This window comes from Cricetulus griseus, chromosome 7 (genome assembly GCF_003668045.3).
Source record: "Cricetulus griseus strain 17A/GY chromosome 7, alternate assembly CriGri-PICRH-1.0, whole genome shotgun sequence".
Taxonomy (NCBI): domain Eukaryota; kingdom Metazoa; phylum Chordata; class Mammalia; order Rodentia; family Cricetidae; genus Cricetulus; species Cricetulus griseus.
Genome location: NC_048600.1, coordinates 113,620,974 through 113,636,613, shown reverse-complemented (window position 1 = coordinate 113,636,613; position 15,640 = coordinate 113,620,974). Strand labels below are relative to the sequence as shown.

Genomic DNA, 15,640 nt, shown 5'->3' with positions numbered 1-15,640 from the left:
TACGGATGTGTCAGCAAAAATCAGAAATTGCTTTATTAACAAGTCCTTGTTTTGTGTTATGGATAGAACTGCCCTTGAGGCTTTGCCTCTGAAACTCCACCGTGCTGGGAGGCAGTGGACACTTTGGCATAGCTGGCTGAGAATGTAGTAACAGTCCCCTGAAGCAGGTGTACTGCTAAAGCATGCCAGCAGTTAACTCTGGCCTTCCTCGAGGCCTGGCCACTGCACAGCTGAGATCAACTCAGCCTTAAAGCTGGGCAGATGAGGAATGTTTGCCACCTCTTGCCACAAGAGAGAGTGATTCCTCTTTCCCTTAAAGCCTTATTTTTCTACCTTTTCTTCAACATTTAAGAGACTTGGAAGAATATTTTTTACTTTTAAAACGTGCAAAATAATACAGATCCTGATGGGCAGCTGACACCTGTAATCCCAGTACTGCAGAGGCTAAGATTGGAGGGTAGCCAGTTGAGGGCCAGCTTGGGCTACATTGTAAGTTCCAGTCCGGCCCAACTACAGAATGAGAAAAGATTATGCACAGGCCTAGACATCAGGTCAGGGTTACTCATGCATCAGATTTGTTGTTTTGTTTCTCTAGACAGGGTTTCTCTTTGTAGTTCTGGCTGTTTTGGAATTTACTCTGTAGACCAGGCTGACCTGAAAGTTCTGCCTGCCTTTGTCTCCTGAGTGCTGGGATTAAAGGTGTGCACCACCACCACCTGGCAATGAATGTCAAATTATTTTACTTCAGATTATCTGATACTTTGTCCTGTGAATTGTTTCTCTGTGTTCCTAGTACCCTCTGTCTGTAGGGCATTGTGTTTTTGTTTTTTAAAGTCATAGATGAGTGTGTTTCCAGAAATTCAGAGATGCCTTAGATGCCAAACCTCTTTTTGGCCAGCCACATTGGTATCAGTCTCCCTGCCCTGGCCTCCAAAGCTGATGTGTGTAAAGATGGACTGGCATGATGGAAGTATCACCTGACTCTCAGGTGTGTAGCAGCTGGCTACGCTGTGTGAGCTCCTCCCATTCTTAGCAGATGTTGTGTCTGTTGTTAGATGGAGGGGACAGACTTGGTGACATCGGTTCATAAGAACTTAGTGGGCTGGAGAGGTGGTTCAGTGGTTAAGAGCACTAGCTGCTCTTCCAGAGGACCCAGGTTCAATTCCTAGCTCCCACATGGTGACTCACAACTGTAATTCCAAGATCTGACATCCTCACATAGATATACATGCAGGCAAAACACCAATGCACATAAAATAAATATAAGTAATTTTTTAAAAAAAGAATACCACTTAGTTCCATGGGAAACAATACTTTCAAAGTCCTGACACTGCCTTTTCCCTTCAGTCCTCCCATTTTGGCCCAGGGATCCCTCTTTGCTTTTGTGCTTCTGAAATCAAATCAAGACTATGTTGAAAGTTCCCTCTATCTCCCCTCTACCTCTGAGATTGACTGTCTTAGTGGAAGCAATCAGCAGCAGCTTCCACCCTGACCTTAATCCTTCTGTGGCTCAACTAACCCCACTTGTACCCTGGGTTGGAGCTGACCCTGCATGTTTGTGGCACTGAAGATTTCAAAGCTCTTTCACGGCAGTTTTTCTGATGTTTCAGTCCAGGATAATCAAGTAGGTGCTTTCACATGACGTTTCATGAGGCACCAAGAGCTTTCTTCCCTAGCCACTGCCTGCTTCTAGCAGAGGACTGCTGGTTGGGTGCAAAATCATGAGGCTTCTTTGCCTTGAGGAACTGAAAGTTAATTTTTTTTTTAGATAAGGGATTCTGCTGTTTGGTGAAACATCCTGCCGAAAGCGTGTATGTCTTACATGAGTCATGCCATCTCCCTAGAAGGTCCCACAGTCCATTGCTCTTTGTCTCTGAGTGCTGTATTACCCTGTACTTCCTTCTCAGTTACATGGACACAGAGCAGTATGAAGAAGCTGTGCGGGACTATGAAAAAGTGTATCAGACGGAGAAAACAAAAGGTATGAAAACAAGAGGGTCATCAGACTGAGGGAGCTGTGGTCTTCTGGGTCCTAAATGTAAAATTGGGAGTATTTGATGTAGCTCTTAGGATGGACCTGGAGCTTATTTGATCACTAGCCTGAAAGCAATCAGTAGTTCCTGGGTGGGGACTTAGGCACCTGTATTCTGGTTCTAGCTCCTGCCTGTCATTTTCACTTCCTCTGTCTTCAGAAGAAAACACCAAAAAAGCCCCTTTTGTGGTTACCAAGGCTTCTCTACCCTCTGGGCAGCTGGGCTGGGACCCAGCAAGGGAAGCAATTGGATCTGTCTGTTGATGCCACCTGTCTCACTCCAGAACACAAACAGCTCCTCAAGAACGCACAGCTGGAACTGAAGAAGAGCAAGAGGAAAGATTACTACAAGATCCTGGGAGTTGACAAGAATGCCTCTGAGGATGAGATCAAGAAAGCTTACCGGAAGCGGGCCTTGATGCACCATCCAGGTGAGCTCTGCAGACAGGAGCAACAGGAAGAACTCACAGGGCAGATACAGTGGGTACCTAGGAGACGTGCTTTTCAGTGGGAAGAAGGGGTTGCTGAGCTCTCTGTCCTACACATTGTGGGAGGTGCCACATTCCAGACTTGGACATAAACAGACTTTGTTTTTCTGTGACCCTGGTTTCACTGAATCCTCTAGATCGGCACAGTGGGGCCAGTGCCGAGGTCCAGAAGGAGGAGGAGAAGAAGTTCAAGGAAGTGGGCGAGGCCTTTACCATCCTCTCTGACCCCAAGAAAAAGACTCGTTATGACAGTGGGCAGGACCTGGATGAGGAGGGCATGAATATGGGCGGTGAGTTTGTTTGGGCACCTGGAATGAAGAGGGTCCCTGCAAAACAGGTTTTTTTTTTTTCCCCCTAAAGCACCAGAAAGGGCCCTGTTGTTGTTACCAAGGCTTCTGCCCTCTGGGCAGCTGAACTGGGACACTCCAGAGGGGAAGCCTATAAGTGGTCAGCCAGTGATATAAGACTATTTAATAGGCTGTCAAAAAAAAGATGACCTAGGGCAGGAGCCTTCAGAACTGGTGTGGTCTGGAAGAAAAGAGCACATGCTAGTTCCAGGAGTCGGGATCTCCAGGTCTGCTACGTTGATTTTGGAGTCACTCAAGCGATAGAGTTGAGGCTTCTCAGTAATAGCCCCAGTGTTACAGGAAGGCAGCATAGTGCAAATGACATTTCTTAGTAAGGAGACAGTAGGCAGAGCATGTTGAGCAGAGGAGGTTTCCTTCTGGACAGCACCTGCCCTGAGTTTTAGGGCAGGGAACATGCCAGGACTGGCTGGGGTCAGCAGCAGGCCTGTCTGGGGGTGGGGCAGGGAGAGGTTTGTTAACATCTAGGCTGAAATGATGGAAAAGGAAGTGAAAATCGGACCCTTCTGATTTTTCCCTTTTTTGTCCCTTTCATGCTCCTCACCAGATTTTGATGCAAACAACATCTTCAAGGCATTCTTCGGTGGCCCTGGGGGCTTCAGCTTTGAAGGTGGGTATGCCTGCTGCTCTTGAGAGCTCCCAGGTGATGAGCCAGCACTGGCCCCTTGTTCAACAGGACGCTTATGGGCTCTAGTGTGGATGAGGCGGGACTTGGGCTTATCTTGCCTGGAACCATTCTCAGTGCACTTGGCAGGGTCAGAGATGCATCACCAAGTCCCTTGGTAGCAAGCCTTCTCCACAAGAGTAAAGGTATTCAGAAGCTACACACAAAATGCACTCCGGCCCAGTGGTAGGGTGCTTCTTGCATGCTTGCTAGTTCCTGCACTCATGGCTCAGATGATTTGGTGCCCTTGAAGTCTCTGTGTTTGGACTAAGCTGTCCTTGAAGACTTCTATAACAACCATGGTTTTCCTGAGGAAATCCACAGAGCAACTAACAAGACTTTCTTTTCCCTTTCAGCATCTGGCCCAGGGAATTTCTTCTTTCAGTTTGGCTAATGAAGGGCAACTACTCAGAACCCAGAAAATGCAGACTTGCTCAGTTTAACCATGAGTGTGGACGGTTCACCTCCTCCATCATGTCCCCGTGTACTTAGAGCAGTTTCGTTTTCTCAGTTGGGTGCCCTGTGTCTGTATGAGTGGGGTGAAGGAAAGGGAGCCAGCGCTGAGGACTGGGGAGGGGAGGGAAGCCAGGGGTAGACAGGGAGGCAGCTTGTGATTTTTTGTTGTATTGTTTAACTTTATTAAAAAAGAAAATAAAATGTTTTGATCATTTTTTGGGTCCTTAGCTGTGGTAGCTGCTCTTGTACCTGAAGCTTATCATGCAGGAGCATAGGTGCCCGATGTAGGCGTGTGCGTGCGTGCGTGCGTGCATGCGCTTCGCTTTTGTTTTACATGGTCTCACAACGTAGGCTTAGCTGTCCTGGAGCTCCGGGCAGTCCTCCTGCCTCAGCCCTTTGCAGTACTGGGATTACAGCATGAGCCACCACACTGTCATGCTCCTATAGTTCTTACTGTCACTGTAGGCGTGAGGGACATGGACATGAAAAGAAGATTCTGCTCCTGACCTCCAGGCTCTTTTAAAGCATTCTAGGCAGCTCTAAAGCTCAGGCCCATTCGCTGACTCTAAAGGCCCATGCTATTGGAAACTGCACTCTTTGCAAATGTGTGGCTGGTCTCGTTTCCTGCTCAACATAGGCAAAGTAGAGAAGGAACCTGCTCAGTTAAGTTACTGTACCGGACAGACACATGCCGCTTTAGAGCTAGGCTGCAGGTGCTGACAAGTGGCAGAATGGTTAGGCTGGGGGCCCCATGAGCCTGGAGGGGCTGCTGTAGGTCTTCTCTTGTGTTTGAGGAACACTAGCTTAAGGTGGCCTTCCCCAGAGACCCTGCAAAGGCCACACTGGAAACTCTGGGCCTTGCCGAGAGGTCTTTGATTGGGCCAAGGACACCTGCATGTGGTCGCCTTAGCTGTCAGATAAAGGCTTTGTGCTCTAGTTCCTGGCTCCCAGCCAACCCCACCTTGTGCATGAGTCTGAAGCCAGCCTTGCCTTTCTGCTTCATGAAAGCCAACACTGTTCCACTGCCCAGCCTCATCACAGCTGTGCCCAGCTAGCAGAAGGGAGACAGGACCGATGGCCCCAAGCTGTGGGACAAAGCTAGTCTTAATGTACCCAGCCCTGGCCCCGGGGAAGACTGAGCTGGACACAGAAGGCCAAGAGTGACTGCACACAGCTGGGATTAACATGATTTATTTCGGTATCAGTCTTAGAAGTTGCTGAGGTGGGCAAAACCAGGATAGGAACATAAATCCCAGATACTTGGGTGACAACCCAATTAGCAAGGTCCTGTTACTGAGCAAAGGCAGAGCGAGATATTCCAGGAACCACAGCACATGATCATCGCTTTCAACTTCCCCAGAGCAAGAGATGGGGCATACTCTTGCCAGCTCAGGGTCTCCTCCATTGGCTCTTGGTACCCACCACCCTCCTTTAGAGGAGGCATGGAGGCAGGATGGGCTTGGTCGAAAGCAAAGCTGGAGCTTCTCGGGCCATGTCTCTCTGACCTTGGTCTCTGTCCACACAGCAGAGGCACGCTACTGTGAAGGGTGGAAGCCCAGTGGGAGGCCAGAGATGTGGCTTCTGGTTATTCCACTTTCTCCCCTAGTGATCACACCCTTCACCTAGTCACAGTGTGAAGGAGGTGACAGGGACTTAGGAATGACCAAAGGCCGAAGGTAAACCCCCTTACACACCAGTAAATAGACCAAGCCTTCCTAGGCACTATAATGATTAAAGATAAGACTGGCACCCAGGGGTCCGACCCCTTGAGCTACCACTTTTTCTGTAGCAGGAGCACTGTCCTTAGCATGATGTGTGCAGCTCTGAGGTGTGCCTAGCTCTGGATGGGCATCGGGCACTGGCCAAGGGAGGGCTAACCAGCTCCTGGATGTAGGGCAGCTGTGGCTCTAGGCCAGTGGCCCAGCCTTTTATTGTCACCACTGGTCCGGGTTCCTGAATGGTGTCTTCCTCTGCCCACCTGCCTGTGTTGAGAGCTTGAGTGTTAAGGGGAAGAGGATGGGCAGAAAGGGACTGGCAGTTACTTTACAGACTTAAAAAGTTACAGGTAGGTTAGCTTCGAGTAAAAAACAAAACAAATCTTAAAAATCAAGTGGAAGGTATGTTGCCCTGTCCACCCCTTCCCTTCTAGAGGGCAGAAGGGGTAGAGTGGTGTGAACCCTCAGATGATGGTGCAAATCTGCATGGCGCCCCCCTTCCGGCCACCATGTATGGGTACAGGTTTGCCCTTCCCATAGTACCCCGTGAAGATGGCCTTGACTTCTATCTTCTTAGCCAAGGTCAGCATCCAACGCCCTTTGCCCAAGGAATAGAGCTTGCCCCGAGAGATCTCACCCACCTCCTCACCTCGGCTGCCCCCCTTCTCTTGCTGCAAAATCTCTAAGAGGTCAAGGCCTGTCTGCACAGGTTGCACATCAGCTGCACAGCCCAGGGTGATGTGAGCTCGGCTCCCTGGGGGCAGGCTCTCAGAGGAAGATGGCTTGTCCACGTCACTCGGCCACAAGAGCAGCTGCTGCTCATTTAACACCACCTGAGCCCCAGCCGTCTTGGGTGTCACAAAGAGGGCCGAGATGGACAGTTTGAAGGCCTTGCTGTAAGATCTCTTCACCACCTAGGAAGAGAGGGGGCCCAAGTTAGAGGGACAGCTGGCAAGGATAGACCACCCCCAGAGAAGAAAACGAGGGTGGCTGTGCAGGGGTCTTTTTAAGCTAATGTTGGACAAAGGCTCTCAGGCACCAGACACAAGCCCCATCTACTAGGTCCAAGTGTGCTGCCAGCTAGCCTCTCAGCCTTGGTTATTCACTTGTGAGAGAGGAGGTAACAGAGCCTACCTTCGAGGAAACAGGATTAACAGTTGTGGGTAAAGAGCCGGGATCAGCTACCACTGTTACTTCACAACTCACCCAACGCACCGTGGTTTCCATCTGCTTATACGTCTCTGGCTATACCTGACAGTGTGTGACAGGTGCTTGGTTGGCACTGCCAACTGCACAACAGAAAGGAGCAAGGGTCTGTATCCAGCCCTTCCACTGGACTAGGCTTTGAGAACATAGGTGAAGGAAGCTACGAGCACCTGGCTCCTAGAGAGCTGCCACTTCAGTGGGGGTTGGAGCAGCCATGGCGACTGGGAAGGCAATGGTAAAGCAAGTTGGGAACCGGGCAACATGCCTGGAGTTAGGGATGGCTGTGCTGGCTGTGTGCTACGGGTTCGGGAATGGGTGTGTCGCTCTCCTGAGCCACTCCGGAACAAGGCAAGGCTCTCTGGATGGAACACAGGACTCTTAGCTTTTGGGACTCTGGCGCTTAATATGGGTTCAAGAAGCCAGAGTAGGATCCTGCTGCTGCCTGGTATTCTCCATGAATCTACCCAAGGGAAAAGGCCCTTGAGCAGGTTCTGGGGACAGATGGACTAGTAAGTCCCCAAGAGGGAAAACGAGCAGAGACTAAGCCAAAGACAGGAGGCCACACTTCTCCAGCCACTGTGATGTCTCTGCCCCCTGCCACAGCTCCAGAAGGTATTTTAACCCACTCACCCTCCTCCCCTCCTCCACCAGGGCACCCCTGGGGAGAACTCACATCCTGTTGAGCATATTCTTCTGCCCCAGTGGCCTTCCCGTAGTCACAGAATTTGGTTGTACAGTGCAGCACTCCCGGGGGTCTCTTCCCAAAGTAGCTGACCAGCTCAAGCTTCTCCTTGGGTTCATCTCCGGAAATAACTGCAGAAGAGAAGATCCAGTTACAGCAGTGAGCTGGGCCTCCCAACACCTACCACAGAAATTGCAAGCCCTGAGGGGCAGAGGCCTTCACTAAGATGTTCTCAGGCACTGAGCTTCTCATTTGCTAGATGGAGCTGCAGCTAACTCACTCGGCAGAGTGCTGACCTAGCGTGTACAATGCCCTGATTGAGTCCCTAGCATTGGGAAAGTAAATGCAAGAGGACCAGGAGTTCTTGGGGAAGGGAGAGTCAGGGTGCTTGCCTAGCATGCAATAGGGTCTTGGGTTCAATGCTGGGCAGGGAACAAAATTTAAACTCTAACCATGCTGGTTTTACAGCATACAGATCTTTACGTCTCTGAGTTCTAAGGCATATGTAATAGGGCTAGGCAATTCTAGCCAAAGGCTAGCATCACACCTGGAACGGGAAAGCTGGGTGGGAAGGTGGTACATGGGAAAATGAAACACACCTTGCCACTTACTAGCCATGTAGGACACATGGTTAACTCTTGTCAGTCCACTGCAACAGTTCCAGTTGCCATACCCCCAAATTCCTCAGGGCCTGAGATTACAGCAACCATTTCACCCAGGGGTCACCAATTACCCTCCAAAGCCCTGCAAGCATCTTGGAGGAGTTGAACATCCCAAGGGCCTGGAACAGGAAGGGTCCTGGGTATACTGGGACAAGGTAGCTGAGGACTAGACTGTCAAAGCTGACCTTCCAGATTCCAAGCTTTGTGGCTGTATTCAGTCTCTAGCTTTTCCCTAATTCCCAAAGGCTAACCCTTCCAGGGATATTCTATTCTGAGCATGCCTCTGATGCCTCCTGCCACAAACAGCAGAAAAGCATTCTGGTGTTTGTGGTCAAAGTCAGCAGCAAGCAGCAAACAGCAAGCATGCCCATGCCAGCATCACCAGCCCTGGCTCTTAGGGTTGCCCCTCACTCTGTACAGGCTGTACAGGCTGGCTCCCAGTCAGCATCCTCCTTGTAGAATGAACCTTAGGAGCCTTGTGAACTCACAGGGCACAAAGGACCTGTTTGCCTCTGAGCAATCTAACAACAAAACAAGGTTATTTCAAGTTTTCAGAGCAGCTAAAATTGAGAGGCTAAAAATGAGTTAAAGGAGACCAGGTATGGTAAAGGGAAGGCAGGGGCAGGAGGATTACTGAGTCAGAGGTCAGGCTGATGAACACAGTGAGTTCCAGGCCATCCATGGAAACCTGCATAGTGAGACTATCTCAAAAAACATAGACTTAAAGGCACAGAAGGGCTAAGGGATGACAGCCTGTAGGACACTGTGGGGGATTAGGACCCTCTGATGAGCCTTGCCTACCCCCAAACTACCCATTCACTGGATCTAACAGCCCTTGCCAGGAAAGAACCCTGCTGGATCTCTCCTGGCATGGTATGATAGCATGATGGTATGATAGCATGGTATGATGCTATCCAGGTATGGATAGCAACTCATATCCTTTCTGGGCATGTCTCTTGTGTGGACAGAATGTTCTGGAAAGCATGAAGCTGTGTTCTCTAGCACTGGGAATGCCATGGTAGCGTCACAGGGAGCCAAAGGCCTATGAACCAGCCCCAGGGAAGTCACAATAGGCTTGATCTTACTATTCTTTGTAGCTGAGGCATCTCATATTTTGCTTGGAAATATGTTTTCTGCTGCTAAAAATGAGTGTGACAGTCTTGGGCCAGGGTCTCCCTTGAAGGTTACAGCATATGGTGTCATTTCCTATGCTGAGAGTTACTGAGTTTTCCACCTCCAAGACTGGGATGGTGGTCTACATCCAGACTGGAGGAAGGTGCTGGGGAGAGGGAGGTGGTAAGAAAGAAGCCTTGGACAGGCCTTCTCCACAGCGTCACCTGCTTGTACCACTGAAGCCCTGCTTCTGGCTATCCTGGAAGCCACCACCTGTATCCTCCATGCCCCCCACCCCATCCTTAGAGCTCAACAGCACCCAATGCCTGGCAAGGTGGGCTCTCTGACACAGGCAGACAGAAGGATTCAGCGGCCCTGCTCCCTCCCCACAACCACCTACAGTGCCGGAGCTCCTTCTTGAAAGCCTTGTGATTCCCCAACTCCTCCAGGAAGACCTGGCCAGCTTTGCGGAGGGTCTCAGAACTCTTTTTGGTCAGGAACCAGCCAAAGTAGAGTGGCAGGAAGTCCTTCTCCAACCCGGGCTTCAGCTTCTTCAGGTCCTCGGCCGACAGCTGCCACTGGTTCTTCTCCTTGAGCTGGACACAGTCTAGTCGCCATGCTGTCTTGGGCTCCACCAGCACCACCTGGTACTGATACTGATCAGCCATTTCAAAGAGCTGATCCAGTCGCTCCCGCTCGTGGTTGGTGTCATCGAGCACAAGAACCCTGATGTCCCGGCGGCAGTAGGCAGCCAGGTCCTCGTCCAGACGCTTGTACTCCTCGGAGAAGTCTGCCCGACAGCCAGGGTTGATCTTGTAAGCATCGGCAGATACCATCTTGGTCCCGTTGTGGTACTTATCCACGATGAGCCGAGCCAGGGTGGACTTGCCGCTGCCTGGCAGGCCACGCAGGATGAAGAGTGTCTTGCACTCATGCAGTGTGGCCACTGTGTCCTCATCCTGGAGGAAGGGGAACTGCAGCTCTGGCTTGTCCTTGGCTCCTGAGGATGACATTTTTCGGAAGAAGATCTTGGGCAGGAATGTGTGGCTCTTTCGGGAAAAGCTTGTGTTCTATGGAAGGAGGGAAGAGGAGATGTCAGCCACAGCCACTAAACCCTAGTCTCTGGCCTACTTCCCCCAGCGAGGGACCAGCTGCCCGCTCAGGAATCCCCAGGCCTAACTCAAAGCACCCTTGGGTGGTAGGTGCTTTCTCCAGCAGGGAGTGGTGGCTTTTCTTCTCCCAGTTGGTTGGTCCTTCAGTATCTTCAACAGCAGGGCTGTGGTGAGTAGAGAGAACCTCAGTGACACTACCTAACCTCTTATTCTCCTGGCTCCAAGGATCGCTCTCTGCTGTCCCTCGGAGAAAACACCTTGGTGGCAGGGCATGCAAGGGAAGCAAATGCCCGTTGCTCCCCGTTGGCCCTAACTTATATATTCTGGGCACCTCTTAAGGATGTCCTATTTGGAGGCCTGAGGCTCTATGTATGGGCAAAGCCACAGCTGCCCTGGCTCTCCGAGTGTGCAGAGGAGGGTGAGGGCAGAGGAGGGTGACCCAAAGACCGCCTCCCTCCACCCAACAATGCCATCAACAGATAATACTCTCTTGTCTTGATGTGGTGGGACAATGGTGCCACAGAGGGCTGGTGGGGGGCAGGGCAGGAGAGCATTGGACAAAGGGCCTCATTCACAGCCACCTCCTCCTCTGCCTTCTCAGTCTCCCCCACTCCCTGGTCTGTAGGACTAGGGGGCACAGGGCACCTGTATTCAGGAATTTCTGCCCCCCCCCCCTACTTTGCTGTGTGTTAGCTGTACCTCTCTGACAAAAGCAACAAGTTTCAACGGTCTCCTCCACGGGCTTCCGCCTTTGGTGTACACCAGAGAATTAGGCTGCCTTATGGTTTCTTTATGGCCGTGTGCAGGGGACGGTCGGGAACCCACTCCCAGCGCGGGCTCCGGCTCCGCACGCAGTACCTCTGAGCTCTAGTGCTACCCCGGGGGCCCAGACCCACTTGCCAGCTGGTGTCGCCAGGGAGCTTCGACTTCATTTTCGAGGCTTCTCCAGGGTCTTTGAGACACCTCCCAGCGCCAAGCTTCCCCACTCCCCCTGCCTTTGAGCTGCCTCGGAGGGCCCAGAAGTTGGATTTCAACTCCGAAACCTGGGACCCTCGTTTGCAAGCCACTTCTGCCCAAGCATCCCCAAGACTGTCGCTTACTGATCTTCTCGCTCCCACCCCGACCCCCACGCGTGCGCTGCGCTCACCATGATGAGTGGGCGCACCGCCGTCACCGCCTTTGCGGGCACTGTCTCCGGGGCCGCCCGCCTGCGCGAGGGGACACGGGCGTCTTGGGGTGTCGGGACCCCACGCAGGGCGCCTTTCATAGCCCGGGGGCGGGGCGCGGGGAAGGGGCGGGGTCAGCCCGGGCCTCTGCGCACGCGCCCCCGGGGAATCGAAACCAAGGTTCTGGGAAGCCTCGCTCTGAGCCTTGGCTGAGCGCAAAGGCACACCTGGACTCTCTCTGCCACAAGAGTCGGCCACCTACCTCTTCGTCACTTAAAAGTTAAAGATTAACTTTTTTTCCCCTCTGAGACAAGGGACTCTCAATGTAGCCCTGGCACTTGCACTCACAGAGAGAGACCTGCCTGTCTCTGCCTCTGGGAGTGCCGGGATTAAGTGCCGGGTCACTTCTAGAGGAGAAAGATTAACTCTTAAAACAGGAGACAGTTGCCTTTCCCACGTCCCCAGGCAGGTTAGAAGGAAATGAGTGAGGTATAGGCATGCATGTGGCAAAGTCAAATCCTTTCAAATTTTCTAACAGTCCCCTAGACTAACACAACTGAAACCATGGTGGAAGTGCCATTCGGGTCATGAAACCAGACAGCTAGGCAGCACCACCTGCCAAAACAAAAACAAAGACCTAATACATCAAAGTCTATAATTATGGAAAAGTCCCTAAATGTACATTGCTTTTTGGCGTCTGTAGTTATGCTTCTGGCTGAGGGGTGTGTGTGTGTGTGTGTGTGTGTGTGTGTGTGTGTGTGGTTTTTTGTTTTTTTCTTGTGCTAAGAAAGGCTGAGCTGGCCCACTAATGTGGTTTCTGTATACCCCAGCCCCACCCCCTGCCTTGTACTCTCCACATAGTACATTCTGTGGAATGTGAGCCAATGGCTGAGAAGCAGACAGAAACACCTCTGCTCTCAAGGCTTTGCTTCCTCTCCTTCGAGCAGATCTGGGCTCTCTGGGGCTCACCTGCCTCTCCACCTCTAATCTCTTCCACTGGTTCCCTACTGAGAATAGGGAGGGTGGGGAGAGGAGGCACAATGACTCACTCAGGATTTGCAAAAGTTAAGACACATATTTAATGAGAAAACAGGGCAGGTGGATGACTTGTAGGCGGCAACCTCCCAGTTTGTTTGTTTTTTTTTCCCCCCTACCAAAAGCATCTCACCTGGAAACACTGTCCTGAACCTAGTGCCTATTAGGCAAGTCTTCCTTCCTCTCCCGTTTGTTAAGAATTTGAGTCTTTGACTTCGTCCTCTTCCTCTGTCTTCTCCAACCTTCCAACCTCCCCTCCTTCTGCCATTTTCTTCTCTGGTTTTATATCCATTAGGCTTACACTGTCTGAGGCTGTGTGGTCGGTGGAGTCTTCTGATATTCTCCTGAAAATTTCCTTTGACTCTCTGCTGGTTACTTCGTTACTGTCCCCTAACAGTTTTTTGGTAAGTCCTGAAGAAGTGTCTTGTTCTTCTGTCCTCGACTGCGTGTGCTTCTGCCCCTCGTCATCAGTGGTGTCTCTCTCGCTCTCTGTCGGTTCCCTTTCCCACTGTTTCATTGCATTGTCCGATTCTTCCCGCCCTCGTTTCGTTTCCTTCTCTGATGAGGTTCCAGGCAACTCCATCAATGCAGTGACCTCCTCTGAAAAACAGAACAGGGTGGGGGTGGGATGAAGATCTACTGTGACTAGACCTCTCAAGTTCTGGGCCTCGGAGAGCAAAGCCCTGAGAGGGGCCCCGCTGGCTGTCACAAGCTCTTTCAAATGGCGTGACAGCACAGGCTTCCAAAAGGATAGAACTGGTCATTACTCAGGGCCTGAGGTCAGCCCTGCTCTGGCTTCCAGGGAGATGCTGCACATACCATACCACTTGGTTATCAGGGAACTGCACAGGAACCCAAGACTGACACAGAGGATATTATACCACAATCTCTCCCCGCCAAGCAAGAGCAAAGCCAGGATTTGAACCCAAGACAGTCTGGCCCAAAAGCACAGGTGCTTTTCCCTACAAGAAATGGCACTGGTGCTTGTTTCTTGGTCCATGTCACATGAGCAGCCACTGCCACAGGCTCCTGCAACCACCATGCCTTCCCCACGATGATGCAAAAGGCATCCTGCCTTCCTTACAAAAAATGGCCTAGGTGTTGGGAAACGACACACGGTTCTTTTCTCCAGTGTCCCCACCCTGCCACCGTTGTATTTGCCCCTGGAAAGCAGTCAGCACTGAGTTCTCTTGTAAACATGTGAGCAGGCTGTAAGCAGCAGGAGGGGCTGCTGGAGAGGTGCTTATGTGACCAAAGGGGCTCTTGCTCCTTGTCTCTGATAATTACAGGAAAGTCACTTTCACCTCCTGGATGGCCTTCATGCTCTTCCTGGAAGTCAGCAATAGAAACTGAACAGGTTCACCACCACCCCAGAGTAAAAAGGATGAACAACACTGCCCTCTACTGTCCAGAGAAGGAAGTGCCCCCACGAGAAGGTAGAAAGGATCTTTGCCAAGCATGTGTCCAGCCCAGAGGAGTGGGGGCCTGCTTGGAGCATCTGAAGTTTTCCTGCCATCTTTTTTTCACATCTGTCGCTCCAGCGGCTTTTTAACTGCTCCATGTGATGTACAACCACTGACTTGGCCTCTCTTTGAGGGAATCAGCTTCTTCACAGCAGGTACTGGATAAGAAAGGGCTGTTGGCCAGACAGTGGCGCACGCCTTTAATCCCAGTACTCAGGAGGCAGAGGCAGGCGGATCTCTGTGAGCTCGAGGCCAGCCTGGTCTACAGAGTGAGTTCCAGGACAACCTCCAAAGCAATACAGAGAAGCCCTATCTCAAACAAAACAAAACAAAACAAAACCAAAACAAAACAAAAAACAAGAAGGAAAGAAAGAAAAAGAAAAAAGGAAAGGGCTGTTGCGCTGGGGAGATGGTTCAGTGGACAAGCCTGAGTCCTGATCCCTGGAAGTGAAGGCATGCACCTGTAAACCCAGGGTTTGGGAGGTAGAGAGGCTAGAGGATCAGGAGCTGATGACCATGCTCAGGGTAAATCTGAGGCCAGCCCAGGATACACGAGACACCACCTTAAAAAAAAAAAAAAAAAAAAAAAAAAAAAAAAAAAGCTGGGCAGTTATGGAGGCCAGCCTGTAATCCCAGCTCTCAGGAGGTTAAATCAGGTGACCCCTGGAGTGCAAATGTGAACAGCCAGACAGGCCTGAATCAGAGGTCAGCCTCTGTTTTCCACATACATGCGTACGCATGTGTACCAACGATACGACACATTGCCCACATATGCATGCAAAAAGGGGGCTGTCATCTGGCTGCCCTGCTGTGGTAGCAGCCAGGAGGACTAGAGAGGACTTTGCCTTGAATCTTGGAGGGCTTTAGTAGGAACCCACACTGGGCTCTGCTCCTGGACCCCACCCACTGCATCATGACTGAAGTCAGGGTGCCACAGAGGGAGGTAGACAAAGGCTGTCTGTCACCAAAACCAGTATGGAATCACATTTGAGGCCCCAGATCTAATGCTAGATGGCCAAACTGAAAGCCACTCTGGATTTCCAAGTCCCCTGCCTCAGTGCCCTCCTTAGTAAAACTGAGTACTTTGACAGTGTCCCCAGAAGTGGGGGGTGGCAATAGTGCCTACCACCCCTCTAGAATGTCTGGCACTAGGGCAATAAATGGAGCCCGGCTGCTGCTCTTCTCAAACCTGCTCTTCTGGGCTTGCCCATAATTTGACTCTCTGTCCCCTCAGACCTTCTCCGTGGGCAAGCAGAGCCTGAAGGGTCAAAGTCCCCTTTGCTTCCTGGAGGTCTAGAGTGAAGCTGCTGAGCAATGCAGAGGTCCCAGATGAGCGACCCCAGACAGCCCAGCTGGGAGAGTGGCCAGGCAGCACACTCCCTAGCATGTGACCTGGCAGTTACCACCCTCACTCGGCTTCCCACTCAGTACCAGTACAAGGACAGAATGAGACGGACAGACAGGTACATCACCCTGTACCT

The 15,640-nt window shown here is 51.4% G+C and overlaps 3 protein-coding genes across 4 annotated transcripts in view; 1 reads left to right on the top strand and 2 right to left on the bottom strand.

Annotated features, from left to right (window-relative positions):
* Nucleotides 1-4,232, top strand: part of Dnajc7 (DnaJ heat shock protein family (Hsp40) member C7) — a 38,240-nt gene extending 34,008 nt beyond the window's left edge. The window contains exons 10-14 of the mRNA XM_027428146.2: nucleotides 1,908-1,981; nucleotides 2,317-2,463; nucleotides 2,658-2,810; nucleotides 3,433-3,495; nucleotides 3,906-4,232. Of these exons, the coding sequence (XP_027283947.1) occupies nucleotides 1,908-1,981; nucleotides 2,317-2,463; nucleotides 2,658-2,810; nucleotides 3,433-3,495; nucleotides 3,906-3,943 (475 nt within the window). The 3' untranslated portion in view covers nucleotides 3,944-4,232. The remainder of the gene's footprint in view (nucleotides 1-1,907; nucleotides 1,982-2,316; nucleotides 2,464-2,657; nucleotides 2,811-3,432; nucleotides 3,496-3,905) is intronic.
* A 954-nt stretch (nucleotides 4,233-5,186) lies between these two features.
* Nucleotides 5,187-10,447, bottom strand: Cnp (2',3'-cyclic nucleotide 3' phosphodiesterase). The gene is made up of 3 exons (XM_035447292.1): nucleotides 9,784-10,447; nucleotides 7,600-7,739; nucleotides 5,187-6,634 (listed from the first exon to the last, which is right to left on the bottom strand). The coding sequence occupies exons 1-3, from the start codon at nucleotides 10,394-10,396 to the stop codon at nucleotides 6,185-6,187; spliced, it is 1,203 nt and encodes a 400-aa protein (XP_035303183.1). The 5' UTR covers nucleotides 10,397-10,447; the 3' UTR covers nucleotides 5,187-6,184.
* Ttc25 (tetratricopeptide repeat domain 25) overlaps nucleotides 10,353-15,640 on the bottom strand; it is a 29,533-nt gene continuing 24,245 nt past the window's right edge. Inside the window, exons 12-13 of one of the 2 annotated variants that reach the window (XR_004770685.1) lie at nucleotides 12,830-13,296; nucleotides 10,353-10,453 (exon numbers count right to left, since the gene is read on the bottom strand). Coding sequence is in view for 1 of the 2 variants with exons in the window: in XM_027428145.2 (XP_027283946.1) it covers nucleotides 12,890-13,296 (407 nt within the window). In the remaining variant the exon portion in view is untranslated. Of the gene's footprint in view, nucleotides 10,454-12,726; nucleotides 13,297-15,640 lie in introns of those variants that run through there. The other variant, XM_027428145.2, reaches the window with a different exon arrangement.